This window comes from Palaemon carinicauda, chromosome 41 (assembly GCF_036898095.1).
Source record: "Palaemon carinicauda isolate YSFRI2023 chromosome 41, ASM3689809v2, whole genome shotgun sequence".
In the NCBI taxonomy this organism is placed as follows: Eukaryota; Metazoa; Arthropoda; class Malacostraca; order Decapoda; family Palaemonidae; genus Palaemon; species Palaemon carinicauda.
Window position 1 is genome coordinate 54,077,441 of NC_090765.1, and position 18,937 is coordinate 54,096,377.

Here is an 18,937-nt window from a genome sequence, read left to right on the forward strand (position 1 = left end):
GAAGGAAAGGAGTAAGATACTTTCATAGAAACTTGTTTGTTTGTTAAAAAAAAAAAAAAAAAAAATTAAGATACTTGGTTGTGACGGAATGACTGCTTCACCCCAGTAGGGGGGGTAAAAAGAAAGAGGAGAATGGTCAAACATTTTACCTCTCCTTATAGACTTATATTCCAACCCAACCGTTATCCTAGACAAGATACTTATTGTCCTGTGAGGGAGCTAGGTTCCCAGCAAGATTTGTTGAGTAGCTATTGCAGCACCAAGGATATGCTTATCCAGGACCTGTGGGTACCTCCCGTAGGTATTGTCCGTCGTACCAGACTCCTACCTTCAGGAACAAAGGGTGAACTTAAGTGGGAAGGGAAGGTTTTCTATTGTACCAGACTTGGACTATTGCCACTTGACAGGTTCCTTCCTGAAGGTTAAAGGTTAGTCCGATATCCTGAATTTTCTTTGCTCTATCAGGGATGGTCCTTCATATTCTCAATGGAGCAGCTCATAGAAAGGTGCACTAGTCACAAGAAGCATTATTCTTGGATATCTTCAGCTCTACCCTTTCAACGTGGGAAATCTTTGGTACACCGCATGGGACTAGAGTTATCTAATACGCATTGCCGTGTCCTCGCAATACAGAGGAGTCATCCTGCACCCACTTATAAAGAACATGAGACGAGTTGTACTGGGGTACATTCTGGCTTTTGGACACAACCACCGGAACAAGGGAGAGGAAATCCTTCCTCTGTCGAGAATGATTAATATCAAAAGTAAGCCCATAGTAATGCCAAGGTCAAGGCTTGTGTGTGTATAGGGGTCAAATCCTATCTGATGTCGGGTCAAGGGTATGCATAGGAGGGTCAACTAGAAAGACATGGGGGCTCAAGATCCTGGAGACGACCGCTCAAAGATACTGCCGAGCCCAGGCCGATCCTCCGAAGGGGAAAAGGTACAAATTCTTCACTCTGTGATCTGGCTAAAGGTTGAGTGACATCCTTTTACTATATAGACTGAGGAGTTTACTTGACAAAGGAAGATATGAGACAGAAATGCTTTTTCACTGCAAAGGGGCTCAGACCTTTGAAATATCCCTTCTACAATGACACTAGCAAAAGATGGCTAGTTCTACTAGAACATTTGAGGAGGATGAGGAGCATCAGCATTGTACTATATTGGGAGGCGTGCTAAATGCTACTGACATCCTTGGAAGAGGAGAGCAGCTCACTGGAAGTACTGGATCAAATGGGTCCTTTGATGGCAATAACCTTGGTGTAAGAATGCTTTCTGCCATGCACAAAATGTGATGAGCCATTCTGTAGTCCTACTCATTGCCTGCTAGAATATTCCTTGTTGGAATGATTGTTATTTACCGCGGCCTAGGTGCATAGCTCCTTGCTGAATAATAAAGGGTCTGTGAAACAGTACTCTTCCCTTGTAGATTCAAGTTACAAAGGTGGAGTTGTTCTTAACCACTGATGGGTGACATGGTGACATCAAACCATGTTGGGAGGTTCCAGTAGTTTGAAAACCAGGTGTTTTCTTTGACTGATCCTGGAAGCGTCTTCCATGATAGCATACTTCAGGACCAAGAACAAGGATCGTTCCTGAGTAGTTCATCTGTTCCAATCCTTGGAAGACCTTGGTACTGTATGTCATAAACTTTGAGCGTGAAAGGATCCCATATCCTGAACCGGTTTCCGAGCATCAGATCATCTAAAGCGTGGAACAGATTCAACGCATCCAAAGATCTTGTGTTAAAAGATTTCTGGGTTGGTAGCACTGAAAAGGTACAGGAAAACGTGACAGGTGTAATAGTTCCTTGGCAACTCATAATTAACAATAATCCTGATCGCCGTGCACGCTGGATCAAGTGGGAAATGACCAAGGAGGAAAAAAAAAGGGTGTGGAAACCTGTCGTGTTAGTAGAGAACTGAATTAAAACGTTCCTGTAAAATCAAAATGTAAAAGGAAAAAAGCACAAGGAAACTTATGTGCTTGTGAAAGAAAGATCTTGTAGCTCATGCAAGCAAAGAGAACGATCATGGGTTCCTCTACCACTGGTATCTTCCAATGATAAGTTGGATCAAAGATGCCAGAAGGTCTGTGATCCAAAGGTCACTGAAGAACAGGAATGAAGTCCAACAAGAGCAGAGAAGACAGATAACATAGTGATTGGTACCATTTGGACACCGAAAGCAATGTGAAGAGTGCACATGGATGAGTGTTCATTTGAGTGGATGATAGGTTTATGAGCTGTCTCATATAGAGCAGTTTCATGGAGACTCACAGCATTGTTTAAAAGGTAATCCTCTAACTGGGCAGTAGTCTTCATAGTAATTATCGATTTAACAAAAGATCCAGAAGAAAGGGAATGAGGGTGATGGTTCATATCCCAATCCGCAGAGTTCGTGTGGTTCCGTACACAGGGCACTGGTAGCAAGTGCATTAAGACCTGTATTCTGTACTAAAATGTATTCTCGGGGGAAGGATGTGTTCCCAATACTTCACCTTTCTCCCCGAGTAAAAGGTGTAAACACGCTAGGATCGTCTTTCTGCACAGAAATGGAACTTTCCCAGTAGAGACATACTGTCTCTCCCACGAGTAAGATGGGAGAGATTGATCAGGGGAGGTTCATTACTCCAATGAGCAAGAGAAACAATCTAAAGACTCCTTCACCTCTGGCAAATTTCTTTGGGGTAGCTCTGGTTGATGCTGCCAGCAATGCATGCACCAATGTCTCTTCAGCACGTACCGCTTCTCTCTTCCTCCCAAGAGAGATTGTACAGGAAGGGGGAAAGAAAGGCAGTGCAATTTCAACTTGACTGGCAGTGCATATGCTCAGCTCATATGAGAGTTGAGTACGCTGTTTCTTCCCATTATGGAACAATTCTTGCCCTTCACTCTTCTTGGCACAAGACCAACAGGTAAAGGATGTTTAAACATCTCTACCAAATACCCAGACATCTCCCCACTGTTGTGTGCCACAATGTATCTTCCCGCTTTGGAACAACTCTTGGCACTTATGCAAGGGGCTGTGTCCCTCCACAGGAAGAGAAACGGTAGAAGTCACCTATACACGACTCCAATCATCAGGACTTGCTCTATTTCTAAAATGTCTTCTACTCATTCTTCTTTTAGAGGTTGCAACAGGGACTTTTAAAATAGATGAGGTAGGGGGAGAAGTCAAAACTTGAAAAAAAAAATTGAGCAAAGACCTAGTAAAGATTAGGCAGGGGAGAAGAAAGAACACAACAGCACAACCAGGTGATAGAGCCTTAGTATCTTCTGGAATTAGTAGACATTGAAGGAAAATAAGCCAGTGCCTCTCCTCCTCACACACTGGGTTTGAGAATACATCATAAATGTACCCTTAATGGCTTTTCTTCATATGCTGGCGTGGTTATAACACAACTCCCCAAATGGTATGGTCTGGGTATATTACATTGCTGTAATGGAATCAATTAAAAAAAAAACCAATGAGAGCTGTGGTTTCTATTATTAAATCCCCAAAATGATAAGGTCCAACTGCACTACATTATTGAAATGAAATCGATTTATTTCTTAACTCATTTCAAAATAAGTAAACTGATGGCAGGTGCCTAGATATTAGATCAACATTTTTAGAGTACAGCATTTCAAACCGTGAAAACCAAACTGCTCTTTATCTTAGCTGTTATGGCAAAGGGATAGAGCGTATGAATTTTCCTTGAACATTTTTTTTAAATGCTTTGACTGAATCTGCCTGAAAATCCCAAATTCTTTCAACAAAAAGAATATATCGGGAGACTGGTATACTAACCAAAAGCCTGGAAAATTACCAATATTGTTTCGGCTAAGAAACCAAATACAGTAAGGATGAAGTCTGACTTCCAGCAGAATTTATTCGAAAATCGCGGCAACCGTCTTGTGGTGGTTGTGCGGTTAGGTGATTAACAACCCTTACAGATGGTACCTGGAATCATTCCCGTAAAAAAATCCATTTTTATGAATAGTACTTACCTGGCAGTTATGTATATATAGCTGATTCACACATTTGGAGGAGGGAAACAGACAGAAAAACATTGTTGGGGAAACAACAAAAGAGTTGTAGGAGAAAAAAAACCTTGATTCCTTCCCTGCTAAGGTAGCTGATTTCAAAGGTTCTGCCTCTAGAGTCGCTTTCCCTTAGGAGTGTTCAGCTAGGGGTAGACCTGCTATGCTGCAAACAACTCAATCGAGTCTGTCAAAGGGGTAAGACCAACAACTTGACTAGACTTTAGAAACTACCTTTGCCCCATAAAATAAAAACCTGCAACCTTACTAAAACTAACCACCTAACCTTGCAGAATAGATATAAACTATCTATCTCGACTGAGGGAACCGTACCAAAAGATGAAATCCTCAGACAACCATAAAAACACAAACCCCAATACAGGCATACAAACTAAGGTTGAGTGGGGGTAGCAACTTCTTTGCCTAATACAGAAGCCGCAGCTACATATGGGCCCAAGGTATAACACTTGTCATAGTCTACTCTCACCTCTCTGAGGTAATGAGAAGCAAAGACAGTTGCTCCTCCAGAACGTTGCGTCCATGATTTGCCTAACTGACATATTTTTCTGATAAGCCAGTGAGGTAGCAATGGCTCTCACTTCGTGAGCCCGTACTTTCAACAGGGCGAAGTGTTCCTCCTCACTTAAGAGGTGGGCTTCCCTAATAGTTTCCCTCAGGAAAAAGGACAAAGCGTTCTTTGACAGGGGTTTTTGTGGATCCTTCACTGAACACCATAACGAGCTGGATGCACCTCTCACATTCTTAGTATGAGCCAAATAAGCTTTGAGGGCCCTAACTGGGCAGAGGAGACTTTCCTGCTCTTGACCCACTAGATTCGTCAGGTTAGGGACCTCAAACGTCCTAGGCCAGGGTTTCAATGAGTTCTCGTTCTTAGCGAGAAAGTCGAACCTTAAGGCACAAACCGCTCCATTCTGGTTGAAGCCTACACGCTTCTCAATCGCCTGGACCTCGCTGACCCTTTTGGCAGTCGCTAGTCAAAAGGAAGATGGTTTTCTTTGTTACATCTCGAAGAGAGGCTTGCGAGATAGGTTCAAATTTCTTGGAGCACAGAAACTTAAACACCACATCCAGGTTCCAAGATGGGGGTCTTAATTGTACCTGTTTCATCGTCTCAAAAGACCTAATGAGGTCCTGCAAATCTTCATCATGGGACAACTCTAGGCCTCTATGCCTAAAGACGGTCGAGAGCATACTCCTGTATCCTTTGATGGTAGATACAGCCAGCTTAGCATCCTGTCTGAGGTACAATAAAAAGTCTGCAATCTGGCTCCTCGACAGTCTGAAGGCAGTCAGTTTGAGAGCGAAGGGGTTTTGATGATATCTCTCGAAGTGGGGCTGTCTGAGAAGAACTGGACTTGCCGGGAGTCTTCTTAGGAAGTCCATCAGCATGCCCACCACCTTCGTGAACCATTCCCTTGCAGGCCAGAATGGAGCCACTAGGATAATTCGTCCCGAATCGAGGAGAGCGCATTTTCTGACGATCAGATTGATGATCTTGAACGGGGGAAAGGCATACATGTCCCTCCCCGTCCAATCCATCAAGAAGGCGTCCACTGCAGGACTAGAGAGCAGTAGTTGGGGATCCTCTTGTTCAAGTTGGAGGCAAAAAGGTCTATTACAGGTCTGCCCCACAACTTCCAGAGGCTCTGACAGACTTGCGGGTTGAGAGTCTACTCTGTGGGAAGAACTTGTCCCTTCCTGCTGAGCATATCTGCCCTGATGTTTCTTTGCCCTTGAACAAACCTCGTCAACAGCCGAGTCCTGTTCTCGCTCGCCCAAAGTTGAAGCTCTCTCGCTGTTGTGAACAGTGAGAGTGAGTGAGTTCCCCCTTGTTTCCTGATGTATGCGAGAGCTGTGGTGTTGTCTGAGTTGATCTCCACAGTCTTCTCAGACACCGAGGTTCAGAAGGCTTTTAGCCCCAACAGAATGGCCATCAACTCCTTCCTGTTGATATGCCAACTGACCTGACTTCCTTCCCAAATGCCTGAGACCTCCTTGTTCCCTAGTGTTACTCCCCAGCCTGACTCCGACGCGTCTGAGAATAACACTAGGTCGAGGTTCTTCTTGTACAAGGAGATCCCTTCTCCTAACAGAGCTGGGTCCAGCCACCACATCAAAAGATCCTTGATCTCTGTCGGAATGGGCAAAGAAAAGGAGTCCTCCTGGGTCTTCCTGTTCCATACCTTTGCTAGGAAGTGTTGCAGAGGTCTTATGTGCAGTCTCCCCAACGAGACAAACTGCTCTAGGGAGGATAGAGTTCCCAACAAACTCATCCACCCTTCGCTGAACATTCCTGCTTCTTTAAAAACTCTTTGACTTTCTCTAGGCACCTGGTCTGCCTTTCCTGGGAGGGAGAAGCCCGAAAAAGAACTGAATTCAGAACTATCCCCAAATAGAGAATAGTCTGATTCGGTTCGGTCTGAGACTTCTCCCTGTTGATGACGAGTCCCAGGTCCTGAGTCATCGAATACTTCTTCTGTAGGCCCTCCAGACATTTTTCTTTCGGCTGATCCGACAGATAGAAGGATACCCTTATCCCCTCCTGATGTAACCAGCCTGCCACGTTCGCCATTAGCCTGGTGAAAACCGAGACCGAAGCAAAGTGCCCTGAATCACAAAACTCAGATATTTCCTTGAAGTCGGATGAATGGAGACGTGAAAATAAGCGTCCTGCACGTCAAGAGATATCATCCAGTCGCCTGGACGAACTGCTGCCAGCACGGACCGAGTCGTCTCCATGGAGAACTTTGTTTTCTCCACAAAGGCGTTCAGAGAGCTGACATCTAGGACTGGTCTCCATCCACCCGAGCTCTTGGGAACCAGAAACAGGCGATTGTAAAAGCCTGGGGAGGTAAGATCCCGAATTGACTCTATTGCTCCCTTGACCAACATCTGGTCGACTAGCTCCAGAAGAGCCTCTTGTTTCCACACGTTGGCGTACTGAGAGAGGAAGCTTCTTTAAAAAGGGGATCTTGTAACCTTCCTTGATGACCAAGAGGGACCAGGTGTCCGCCCCTCTCCTCTTCCAAGACTGCCAAAAAAGAGACGGTCTTATCCCTACTGTTGTCTGGAGGACATCCATCTCATTTCTTGGATCGGGGCCTAAACGAACCTCTGCTGGTCCTTGGCCCCAACTCTGTCTTCTCCCCCTGAAATCCGCTCTCGAGGAAGCCCTACTCCGAAAGGGCTGCTGGAACTTTCTCTCTTCCTTCTTCAGAGGAGCAGAAACGACAGGCAAAGGCTTCCTAGCAGACCGAGATAAAAGGTCCTGAGTAGCCTTTTGTGCCAGAGAAAGGGAGATATCTCTGACCAGAGCTTCGGGAAAGAGATAGTGTGACAGAGGGGTGTAAAGTAGTTCCGACTTCTGGGCAATAGTCACCGACCTAGAGGTGAAGGAGCATAACAGGGCCCTCTTCTTTAAGACCCCTGCTGAGAAAAGGGAAGCCAACTCATTAGCCCCATCCCTTAGAGCTTTGTCCATGAAGGACATGATACTCGTCAGATCCTTCGTGCCTTCCAGAAGTTCTGTCTTCCTGGCCAGAGTCCCGAGAGACCAGTCGAGGAAGCTAAAAACCTCGAAAACCCTGAAAATTCCCTTGACGAAGTGATCAAGTTCCGACATGGACCACATCACCTTGGCAGAGTTCAGAGCATGTCTTCTTGCAGAGTCCACAAGACCATAGAAGTCCCCTTGGGAGGAGGCAGACACTCCTAGACCCAATGGTTCCCCCCTCTCATACCACATACCAGCCTTGGAAGCGAGTCAAGATGGAGGGAAAGAAAAGGTGGTCTTGTTTGACTGCTTGCCTCCGCTCCTTCATCCAATCACACACTTTAGCGAGTGCTTTCCTGGCAGAAATTGAAAGATTCATCTTAATGAAGGCCGAATGCTTCGTAGCCTTCTTCCTGGTGAATTGTGACTGAGGAGAACGAGGAGCCAAAGGTTGGAATTCTTCCCCATATAGTTCCAAAAGGGAGCGAGACAGAACTTTATAATCACTAGCAGAGTCTGCAGGTTTCTCTTCCGATACATCATCGAATTACCGATCATGTTCTACGTCTTGAAGAAGGGGGCTGCTTGCGTCCTGGCGCCGTGTAGATTTCGTCCTGGCGACGAGAAGAGGTATTGTCCCGATGATGATAAGCGGTATCGTCCTGATAAGGCAGGCTGCATTCATCCTGTTGCCTAAATCACGAGGCGGAATTGTCCTGGAGCTTTGAGCGAGAAGCGGAATCGTCCTGGCACCGAGGGCGAGAGTAGTATCGTCCTGGCGCCAAGAGTGAAAGGAAGTAACGTCCTGGCGCCGCGCCGATTAAGAGGGTGCGCGTTGTCGTACGTCCGACGAAGTGCGTAGAGGTTCCCTTGGAGAGGCATTTCGTTCCCTCCTAGAAGACGATCTCTTAATTGGAAAAGAGACATCCTTACATCTGTCGGACTGAGAAGGAGGGCGGCTGAAAGCTTGCACTAACGATGAAAGCTGTTCCTGCATAACCGCCATGAAAGCTTTAGCGACTTCTGCTGTTTCTTGTGGTTCCGAAGGAGGCTGGTAGCAGAAGCAGGAGATTTAGCAGGTTTAACTGGGCTAAGGACTCTTGGTTTCGTCCTCTTAACAGGAACAACATCGAAGTCGGAGAGGTTGAGCGAGACTGCACATCCCGGTCCCACCTTCTCTTCGTCAGTCTTGACGATTCGTATTGCCACTTGCGTCTGGGAGAAGGATCAGGTGAAGACACTAATGTATCCAACACGCCTTTTCTACAGCGGCCAAGAGCAGCCTGGGAGGTCGCAACAGGACTGTCTGAGGAGACGACTGACCAAGGATAAGCACCTCTCACCCCCTTTTGGCTGTCGACGTACCTTCTACCTTGGTCCTGGGAGCTTGGTAGAGGTCTAGACCAGGGGTATGACAGGTTCGATCAGCTTCCGCCTCCACTGCACTTTCACAAGCACTAATATCACTTTCACCCTTACCTTTAAAGGCCGCAAGTTGTGCTTTAATGGCCTCCAACTCAACAGCCATCCTGGCATACCGGGGGTCATCCGCAGGCGCAGATCCTGTAGAAGGGGCAGGAGTTACTACGTCAAGGGAAGGAACAACTTCCAAAGAGGAAACAATTAAAGGGTCAATAGAAATATCTACTAGCTTCACTAGCAGACTTTGACTTTGATTTAGCTCTCCTAACTCAATTTTATTGAGTTCTAGTTTGCGCACATAGCACTTCATAGCTAACCGATCTTCATTTAAACCCTCGCATTCCTTGCACCTATTATTTAGTGCACATTCAAACCCCCAACCCATACAAACAGTGCGAGGATCAACCGACACTTTGTACTTCACCAAACGAAGTCCAAAACAGCGATGTAGGGAAAGCGATTCGAAAAACTCTTAAATGCAGACCAACGATGTTGTTGATCCGGCCGGCAGAGATGATCTGAGGTACAGAAAACGGGAATGATTCCAGGTAACACCCTGTAAGGGTTGTTAACCACCTAACTGCACAACCACCACAAAGCGGTTGCCGCGATTTTCGAATAAATTCTGCTGGAAGTCAGAGACTTAAGCTATATATATATATAACTGCCAAGTAAGTACTGTTCATAAAATTATGGTTATAGTTTGGAAGCATATAGGAAGTCATTACTATGTTGAGGCCATATAATTAGAACTTTTCCAACTGGTTATAGCTTAACCTGTAATAATAACATCTCGTGGACTAAATACTTACCATACTGTAATTTCAATTATTTTGCATAATTCTGCACCCATCCAAACAATACTTGATTAGCCATACACAGCCATCTATATCCGTAATGTAGTGTACAATAGTTGCTCAATAGGATCCAAAATTCACTGTATAGAGGTTAGTTATGCCAAAGGTTTACTGTACATATGGTATTACTCTATTTCCATAATCAAAAGAAACTAAAAATTATTTTAAAGTCACGACAAATCTTACTGAAAGATACTCACCTGAAAAATGTGTCTGTAGAGCAATGAAAACTTGTGCTTTATACGTGTTCGTTCGGAGCTGAGATATTCAAATTCATTACACAAGTCATTCTTGCGAGTCTGAATTGCTTTAACTTCATCAGCAAGATGTAATATTTGGTCCAGTTTGCGTTTCCTACAATTCTGAGCAGCCACCTGAAATTTTGAATGATCTGTCACAAGAACTCTTCCTAAAAATTAATTCTTAACAAAACTTAGTGACTACAGGGCATAAGCACTACACAACAAGGCTGTTCCTATGGTAAAGTATTTTTGCTTTCATAATGTACCTGTCAAACTTCTATGGTGTACTATTCCACCACCATAAATAAATTTATTTTACTTAATTTGCTCCATAACAGATCTTTTTCCCCCTGGTTATTTGGTTACTGCAACCTAACTTGTGCCTTCAATAAACTATGAAAAACTCATTGATTGGATGATGCTTACCTATTTCTTGCCCAGCTTTCTCATTAATCTTCATATATTTAATTATTCAATATAGGCAAAACTTCAAAAGGAACAAACTGGGAGGTTTTGGCCATTCATAATGGTCAAATAATAAAACAAAGATTTTAGATAGTTTTAAACTTGGGAATTTCTAATCTGGATATATTAACACTACATATTTAACAGACATAGCTGAAGCTTCTTTAAAACATTATTATTTTGCCTAAGGAAAGAAGTGTCAAGTAGTAATGAATTTGATGCTAGAAGGATCCTCTGAAGATAAATTCTGCAAATCAAGCTAAGTGGCAGACATTTAAACAAACTCACTCTCTAGAGATAATAAATCACTTCTACAGTTGTGGCCATACGTAATGTTGACATCTTGAAAGACATTCCCATGCATTTCACAATCCCTTCCAATTTTAATAATTTTGTGGACATACCTTATTCTTGCCACGTCGGCGAATATCTCTAATAAGAGAGAGCTGGGCTTCAGTTAGATCGTACTTGGAAATTCTTTCATTAAATTCATCCATAGGGAGGTTAATTATGTCATCACAGGTGATTGGAAGATTCATCGCTCTAGCTCGTTTTTCGTCTCTTGATAAAGCTCTTTCGTGTTCATTCTTTCTATCTGAGGGAGAAATATTTAAAAATCAATAATTATCTGAACAATTCACAATCAAATCTCCATGTTAAAAGTCTATGAAACAATAAATATTAATAAAACAGAAACTATCGAGAATAAATCATCATAACCCGACTCTCACCTTAATTATAAACTAACAGATTTATTGAAATAATTCTCAAACTAATATAAATTACTTCAAACTTACTTGAGATTCATGAGCATTTCATTCAAATGAAGGAAGAGGTAGATCAATTTAAAGAAAAATGAATTCACTATGGCGTATGCAAACCCTTTGTTCACGTGGAAAAGAGGCGCCGGCATAACGAGCAGGCAAGTAAATGGTGTCTCTCTCACCTACTGCCATTTTGAATCATTCTTTTGAAAGTTTACAATAATAAGTAGAGAAAAAAATTGTGGGTGAAAACTCGCATGAATCCCAGTTATGTATTGAAATAATTCATTTAGTTAAAAAATTGTCTTTTTTCAATAAAGTCTACCAGGGATTCAAATACTGAATACTCTTTTCCCTGAAAGGTCAAACATATAAAAAATATCAAGCCAAACAAAACTTGCTCTTAATGAAACATGAGCTTTTATTAAATATCGTAGAGTCAAACGTACTGATACACACAACCAAACTCCTTTACTATGGTCTGATGGAGGTGTGATTAACATAGAATGATGAACCAAGTGAACCAACATTTCTGTGGTAAAACTAATTACCAAATATTTACTTATCATAAAATGATATTTTCATAATAAAATAAATTTTTGAATATACTTACCCGCTGGTTATATAAAAGAGCTGAAGTCCCTGACGCCAGGGCAGAAAATTCAAATCTCGCGCTATCGAAGATACGCCAGGTGTACCAACCGCACCCTAGCGGTAGAACAGGTGGAACTACACACCAACTCCAGTTCTTCCATGCCTCATAGCCATACCATAGGTAGTCTCTAGAGGGGAGGAGGGAGGGTGTTAAATTTATATAACCAGCGGGTAAGTATATTCAAAAATTTATTTTATTATGAAAATATCATTTTTAAATATAAAACTTACCCGCTGGTTATATAAAAGAGCTGATTGACACCCCTTGGTGGCGGGTCAGAGACAGCTACATACAGAAAATTCACTTAAGGGTTACATACAATAAACTTAAGCAGTTCTCACCTGATAAGGAAGCTGACAGCAATGATACTCTGCCTCATTTCGTCCGCTATCCTTAAGAGATCCAGTAATCCACTCGGGCTGAAAATCTCTAGGAGCTGTCAAACGGTACAAACACCTATAACATGACAGGACCTCAACCAATACCCTTGTTCCGGGTGCACTCAAGGAACAAATTGACCACCTAGCCAAATCAAAGATTGCGGAAGACTGACGCCCAATCTCCACAAACAACCATAACAAACGAGTTCCAAGAGATAGAAAAGGGGTATTAGGAAAAAAGGGAACGTAGTGGTAGATCATTCACCTACTATCGCATTAGCAGCTATAAAAGGACCCAACGTAAAAAGGTCCTCATAGCGAGTCTGAACATTCTTCAAATAATGGGATGCAAAAACAGACTTACTTCTCCAAAATGTTGTATCCATCAGACTTTGCAGAGAACGGTTCTGTTTAAAGGCCACTGAAGTCGCTACCGCTCTGACTTCATGTGTCTTGACTTTGAGGAGCCTCTGATCCGACTCATCACACTGAGCATGAGCTTCTCGAATCAACAATCTAACGAAAAAAGACAAGGCATTCTTGGACATGGGCATCGAGGGTTTCCGAACTGCACACCACAGAGCGTCTGAGTTACCTCTCAGATTCTTAGTTCTGTCCACATAACACCGTAGAGCTCTAACTGGACAGAGAACCCTTTCCAATTCATCGCCAGCCAAATCCGAAAGGTTAGAAATCTCGAAGGATTTGGGCCATGGTCGAGAAGGGTTTTCGTTCTTGGCCAGAAACCCCAGTTGCAAAGAACAAATGGCTTTCCCATTCCGAAAACCAATGTTCTTGCTTAAAGCGTGAACTTCACTAACTCTTTTCGCAGTGGCGAGGGTAACTAGAAAAAGGGTTTTCAAGGTTAAGTCCTTAAATGAAGCCGAGTGTAAAGGCTCAAATCTGTCACTCATGAGAAATTTAAGGACAACATCCAAATTCCAGGCGATGGGAGCCGTTTGAATCTTCTTGGTCGTATCAAAAGACCTAAGTAAATCTCGTAGATCCTTATTATCAGAAAGGTCTAGGTTCCTGTGTCGAAAAACCGTCGCCAACATACTCCTGTAACCTTTAATAGTTGATGACGAGAAGTTATGCTTAGTTTTAAGGTCCAAGAAAAAATCAGCTATTTGGGAAAGCGATGTACTGGAAGAGGAAATCGCGTTAGTTCTACACCATTCCCTGAACAACTCCCACTTGGACTGATACACCTTGATGGTTGAAGACCTTCTTGCCCTTGCAATTGCCTTGGCTGCCTTCTTCGAAAATCCTCTAGCTCTAGCGAGTTTTTCGATAGTCTGAAGGCAGTCAGACGTAGAGCTCGGAGGTTTTGATGATTTCGGGCCAAGTGAGGTTGTCTGAGAAGATCGGGTCTCATGGGAAGGCTTCTCGGGACATCCACCATCCATTCCAGTACCTCTGGAAACCAGCTCCTTGACGGCCAGAACGGAGCTATCAGTGTCATTCTGGTCTCCTCGTGTGAAACGAACTTCTGAATCACTTTGTAAAGGATCTTGAACGGAGGAAAGGCATAAACCTCCATGTGTGACCAGTTCATCAGAAAAGCGTCTATGTGAAAAGCTTCGGGATCTGGAACCGGAGAGCAGTAACACTCTAGTCGTTTGGTCTTCGCGGTGGCAAAGAGATCCACGAGAGGTCGACCCCATAACCGCCACAGACTCTTGCAGATGTCCGGGTGCAGAATCCATTCTGTGGAGAGAACCTGACCTTTCCTGCTGAGTCTGTCTGCGCTCACATTGTTGACTCCCTGGATGAACCGCGTCAAAAGAGTCACCTTCCTTTCCTCCGCCCAGATGAGGAGCAGTCTTGCAATCTCGAACAGAGACCAAGAGTGGGTCCCGCCTTGTTTCGCAATATAGGCCAGAGCTGTCGTGCTGTCCGAATTGACTTGGACTACCTTGCCCCTGATCTGCTTTTCGAAGCCGATGAGAGCCAGATGAATAGCTAAAAGCTCTTTTTGATTGATGTGGAGAGAGGTTTGCTCCACCGTCCAAGTCCCCGAAAGTTCCTGCTTCTCTAGAGTGGCTCCCCACCCCGAGTTGGAGGCGTCGCAACACAACACGAGGTTTGGGTTCCTCTGAAGTAAAGACAAGCCTTCTTTCAGTCTGGGCTCGTTGTTCCACCATTGAAGATGAGACTTGATGGAAGTCGAGATGGGAATGCAATCCCTGTCGAGGCTGTCCCCTTTCTTCCAATGGCGGTTGAGATGAAACTGAAGAGGACGCAAGAACAACTTCCCCAGGGTCACGAACTTCTCTAACGACGAGAGAGTCCCCAGAAGACTCATCCAATCTCTGACGGAGCAAAGATCTCTCTTCAGGAACGTTCGTACTTTTAGGAGGGCTGCTTGGATTCTCACCGACGACGGAAAAGCCCGAAAACTCCGACTGTGAATCTCCATCCCCAAATAAAGAATCTCCTGGGATGGAATGAGTTGTGATTTTTTCGAGCTCACCAGGAGACCCAGTTCTCTAGAGAGATCCAAAGTCATCTTGAGGTCCTTCAAACAACAATCGGCTGAGGAGGCTCTTATCAGCCAATCGTCCAGATACAGAGAGGCCCTGATTCCCCTCGAATGCAGCATGCTTGCCACGTTCAGCATGATCTTGGTGAACAATAGAGGAGCCGTGCAGAGTCCGAAACAAAGAGCCCTGAACTGGAAGACCTTGTTTCCGTCCATGAACCTCAGATAACGTCTGCAGCTGGGATGAATCGGAAGGTGGAAATAGGCATCCTGAAGATCTAAAGAGACCATCCAATCGTCCTTCCTCACAGCTGCCAGAACTGTTTTCTGAGTCTCCATGGTGAACGTCGAGTTTTGGACGTAACCATTGAGCACACTTACGTCCAGAACCGGTCTCCACCCCCTGGAACTCTTGGGTACTAGAAAAAGGCGGTTGTAAAACCCCGGAGACGTAACATCTTGCACTTCCTCTATTGCTCGTTTCTCTAATAAAAGAGACATCTGTAGAAGCATGGCTTGTTTCTTGGGACCCTCTCTGTATTTGGGCGAAAGATCCACTGGATCTGTGACTAAAGGAGGATTGGTCAGGAAGGGGATCTTGTAGCCTTCCTTTAACACCTGGACGGACCAGGGGTCCGCTCCATTCCTCTCCCAAGCCTCCCAAAAGTGAGTCAACCTGGCCCCCACTGCTGTCTGAAGGAGAGGGCAGTCAGACTTTACCTCGGCCGGACTTGCCCCCTCTGCCTCTAGGTTTCCTTCCTTCTGGTTTAAAAGAGCCTCTTCCAGAGGGCTTCCCACGAAAGGACTGAGGACGAAACCCAGAAGAAGATTCCTTAGGTTTTCGAGAGGAGAATGACGGAGGCAAAACTTTCCTAGTCGAATGAGTAACTAAGTCATGTGTGGCCTTCTGAGTGAGAGCAGTAGCCACCTCGCCCACTAATTCCTGAGGAAATAAAGAATTAGACAAAGGTGCGAAAAGAAGGCCTGTCTTCTGATAAGGAGACACTCCTGCGGAGAGGAAGGAGCACATCGTGGCCCTTTTCTTGAGAATTCCAGCTGTAAACAAGGCAGCAAGTTCGTTGGAGCCATCTCTCACACCTTTGTCCAAGCAGGACATCAAATGAACCAAACCACTAGTGTCCGTTTCCGTCATATCAGAGACCCTCTTACTCAAAGCCCCCAAAGCCCAGTCCAAAAAATTAAAAACTTCGAAGGCCCTGAAAAGACCTTTAAGCAAATGGTCGAACTCTGGAATGGACCACCAAATCTTCGTCTTCCTTAAGGCAAGACGACGAGAAGCATCTACCAAACTTGAAAAATCCCCTTGTGCAGAAGAAGGAAAACTCAAGCCCAACACTTCACCAGTCTCATACCACACACTAGATTTAGAGGCTAACCTAGCGGGAGGAAAGGCAAAGGCCGTCTTGCCAAAAGCTTTCTTGGAGTCCAACCAAGAACCCATTAACTTCAAGGCCCGCTTAGAAGATCGAGAAAGAACCATCTTGGTGTAAACTGGAACCTTAGTGGCTTTACCTAAGATGAATTCAGAAGGCGGAGAACGAGGGGCCACAGGGGTAAAAGAATCCGGGAAAATACCAGTCAAAATAAGCATAAACTTGCGAAGGTCCACAGCATGCTGATAATGCTTCTCCTCCTCATTCTCAGAGACTTCCTCAATAGGATTATCCTCATCCGACTTTTCCTCTGGTTCGTCTTCTGGCAGTGCAGCAACAGCTGCAGCCTGAACCGAAGGAACAACGTCTGGATGGGACTGCCTGTCAAGGCCAACATCTGAGTCAATTTGGTGGGGAGAAGTAGAAGTAGATTGATGCGAAACACGGACATGTAGACGATCATCCTCAACCAACAACTGCTTAGACCGCTTAGAATTCGACTGTTGTTGAACAGAAGAACGCTTGAAATCAGAAGGTAACTGTTGAAGATCGCCGCGAGGTCGCGTAAAGTCCGAGGACTGTTGCTGCGAGCGATCAAAGTAGTCAGGATGTCGCCGCTGTAAACCAATGTTTTGACGCGCCGCGTCCAAAAGTTGTTGCCGCGGGCGATCCACTACTTCAAATTGTTGCCGCGTCTCGTCCACTTGTCGACGCCGATGCTCTTCCCCGCGACCAGAAAACGCAAACTGGTCAACCAAAACTCTCTGACGCGACTCATCAAAATCAACCTGGCGTTGAACACTGTGAATGGGAGACCGTCTAAGTGATAACTCGTCAAGGCCATATACCATCGAACGTTTGTGCGATAACTGGTCTGACATCGAACGCCCAGACACAACGCCAACACCTGGTTGATAAGAATCCATCAACGACGAGAGTTGTTCCTTCATAGACAAAAGCGCAGTCCATTTCGGATCAACAGAACTCCTAGAAGGAAGATTCGCACTAATGTCACCACGCATTTCAGGGGAAGAAAGCCAATCCGATGGAAGAGGAGGTGCATGAATAGTTACAAGGTCCGAATCGGAAGGAATCATATCCGCACGAACACGGTGATCTGAACGTTTGGCTGGAGTGCAAGCGCTGGGAGAACGGAAACGTTCCGGTGAACCCCACGAACTACATCCTGGCCGCACAGGCGATTCCCGACGCTGTGAATCAACATGGGAGCGTTTAAGCGGTCTCGACGCTCGCCGCCAGATCTCACTCCCCGACCCTTCATCGGAAGACGGGGATAACGTATGAACCTCACCTTTCCTACGATGAGGGTGAACGACCTGAGCTACGGCAACAGGAACGTTCGAGGGGACGTCTGCACGATTGATGATGCTTCTCGTTCCCTTAAGCCGTTCGACATTACTTCTCCCATGGGTTCGAGAGCTCGAAAGAGGTCTAAGGCTAGGTGAACGACAAGATCGTGCCGACGCACCCTCCGCAACACTAAACACATTATCAACACTTGTCACAACACCGAGAGAGTCACGATTCTTCGGTACCACATCAGACACCCGTGTCGACGCACCTTCCGCAACACTAACCACATTATCAACACTTGTCACAACACCGAGAGAGTCACGATTCTTCGGTACCACATCAGACACTGAAACACTTTCCACAGTTCCGATAGGATCACGGTTTTTCAATACCTTTAACTCTGAAAAGATAGTATTTCTATCGGCTGCTAAGGACTCAACTTTCTCACCAAGAGACAAAATAGCAGTAAACATGTCCTTCATAGTAGGTTCCTGATCTACCACCACAGGGGAAGGAACAGGATTAGGAACAGGTAAATTAGGTAAGGTTCTATCCACAGATCGGGAAGAACTACGCCTAACTCTATCTCTCTCTAATCTCCTAACATAACGATCGTAAGTAACAAAATCATCATTAGTTAAGGAAAGACACTCATTACACCTATCATCTAATGAACAAAATTTACCCCTACATTTTACACAAATAGAATGAGGATCAATAGATCCATTAGGAAGTCGTGTACGACAACCCTCACTAACACACCTACGCTGAGCAGGGGAGGAGTCGGCCATTTTAAAGTTAACGTGAGAGACCGACAAGCAAAAAGTAAGGGAAAAAACAATAAAGAAAATCTCAAACAAAAAGATTTCAAGATAAGAACCAAGGAAAATTAATCAACGATAGCTTAAACTCAAAAAAGAACGTTGTACATCACCAAACAACTTCCCAAGAGAGTAAAAACACGAGAGCGAACTTCTGTATGTCAGTCAGCTATGACGGCAGAGAGAAGAACTGGAGTTGGTGTGTAGTTCCACCTGTTCTACCGCTAGGGTGCGGTTGGTACACCTGGCGTATCTTCGATAGCGCGAGATTTGAATTTTCTGCCCTGGCGTCAGGGACTTCAGCTCTTTTATATAACCAGCGGGTAAGTTTTATATTTAAAAAATGACAATAAAACAAATCTCACCTCCTTAATCAATCTACAAAACCTCAAAAAACTCCCTTGCTCCCACTACTCAACTCACACAGGGGTAAAACATTCATAAAATTTAAACTTGACACTTCTTAAATTATGAGTTACATAGAAATTAGCTGCTATTGAGCTGTCCCCAAAAATTCATCATAGGATAAATTTCAGGAAAAGACTCGAGAGAAATATCTACACCTCTAATATCGTGAGCATTAACTTCACCAAATCT

General features: G+C 44.5%; 1 protein-coding gene and 1 long non-coding RNA gene across 7 annotated transcripts in view; one reads left to right on the forward strand and one right to left on the reverse strand.

Moving 5' to 3' along the window:
- The window catches only part of LOC137632663 (uncharacterized), a 290,790-nt gene that overhangs the window by 262,668 nt on the left and 9,185 nt on the right, over window positions 1-18,937 (forward strand). The gene's annotated exons all lie outside the window — the stretch shown is intronic.
- cnc (cap-n-collar) overlaps window positions 1-18,937 on the reverse strand; it is a 603,426-nt gene that overhangs the window by 1,072 nt on the left and 583,417 nt on the right. For all 5 annotated transcript variants that reach the window (XM_068364732.1, XM_068364731.1, XM_068364730.1 and 2 more), the window contains 2 exons: window positions 10,932-11,122; window positions 10,021-10,194 (listed from right to left, as the gene is read on the reverse strand). In XM_068364732.1, coding sequence (XP_068220833.1) covers window positions 10,021-10,194; window positions 10,932-11,122 — 365 coding nt within the window. The remainder of the gene's footprint in view (window positions 1-10,020; window positions 10,195-10,931; window positions 11,123-18,937) is intronic.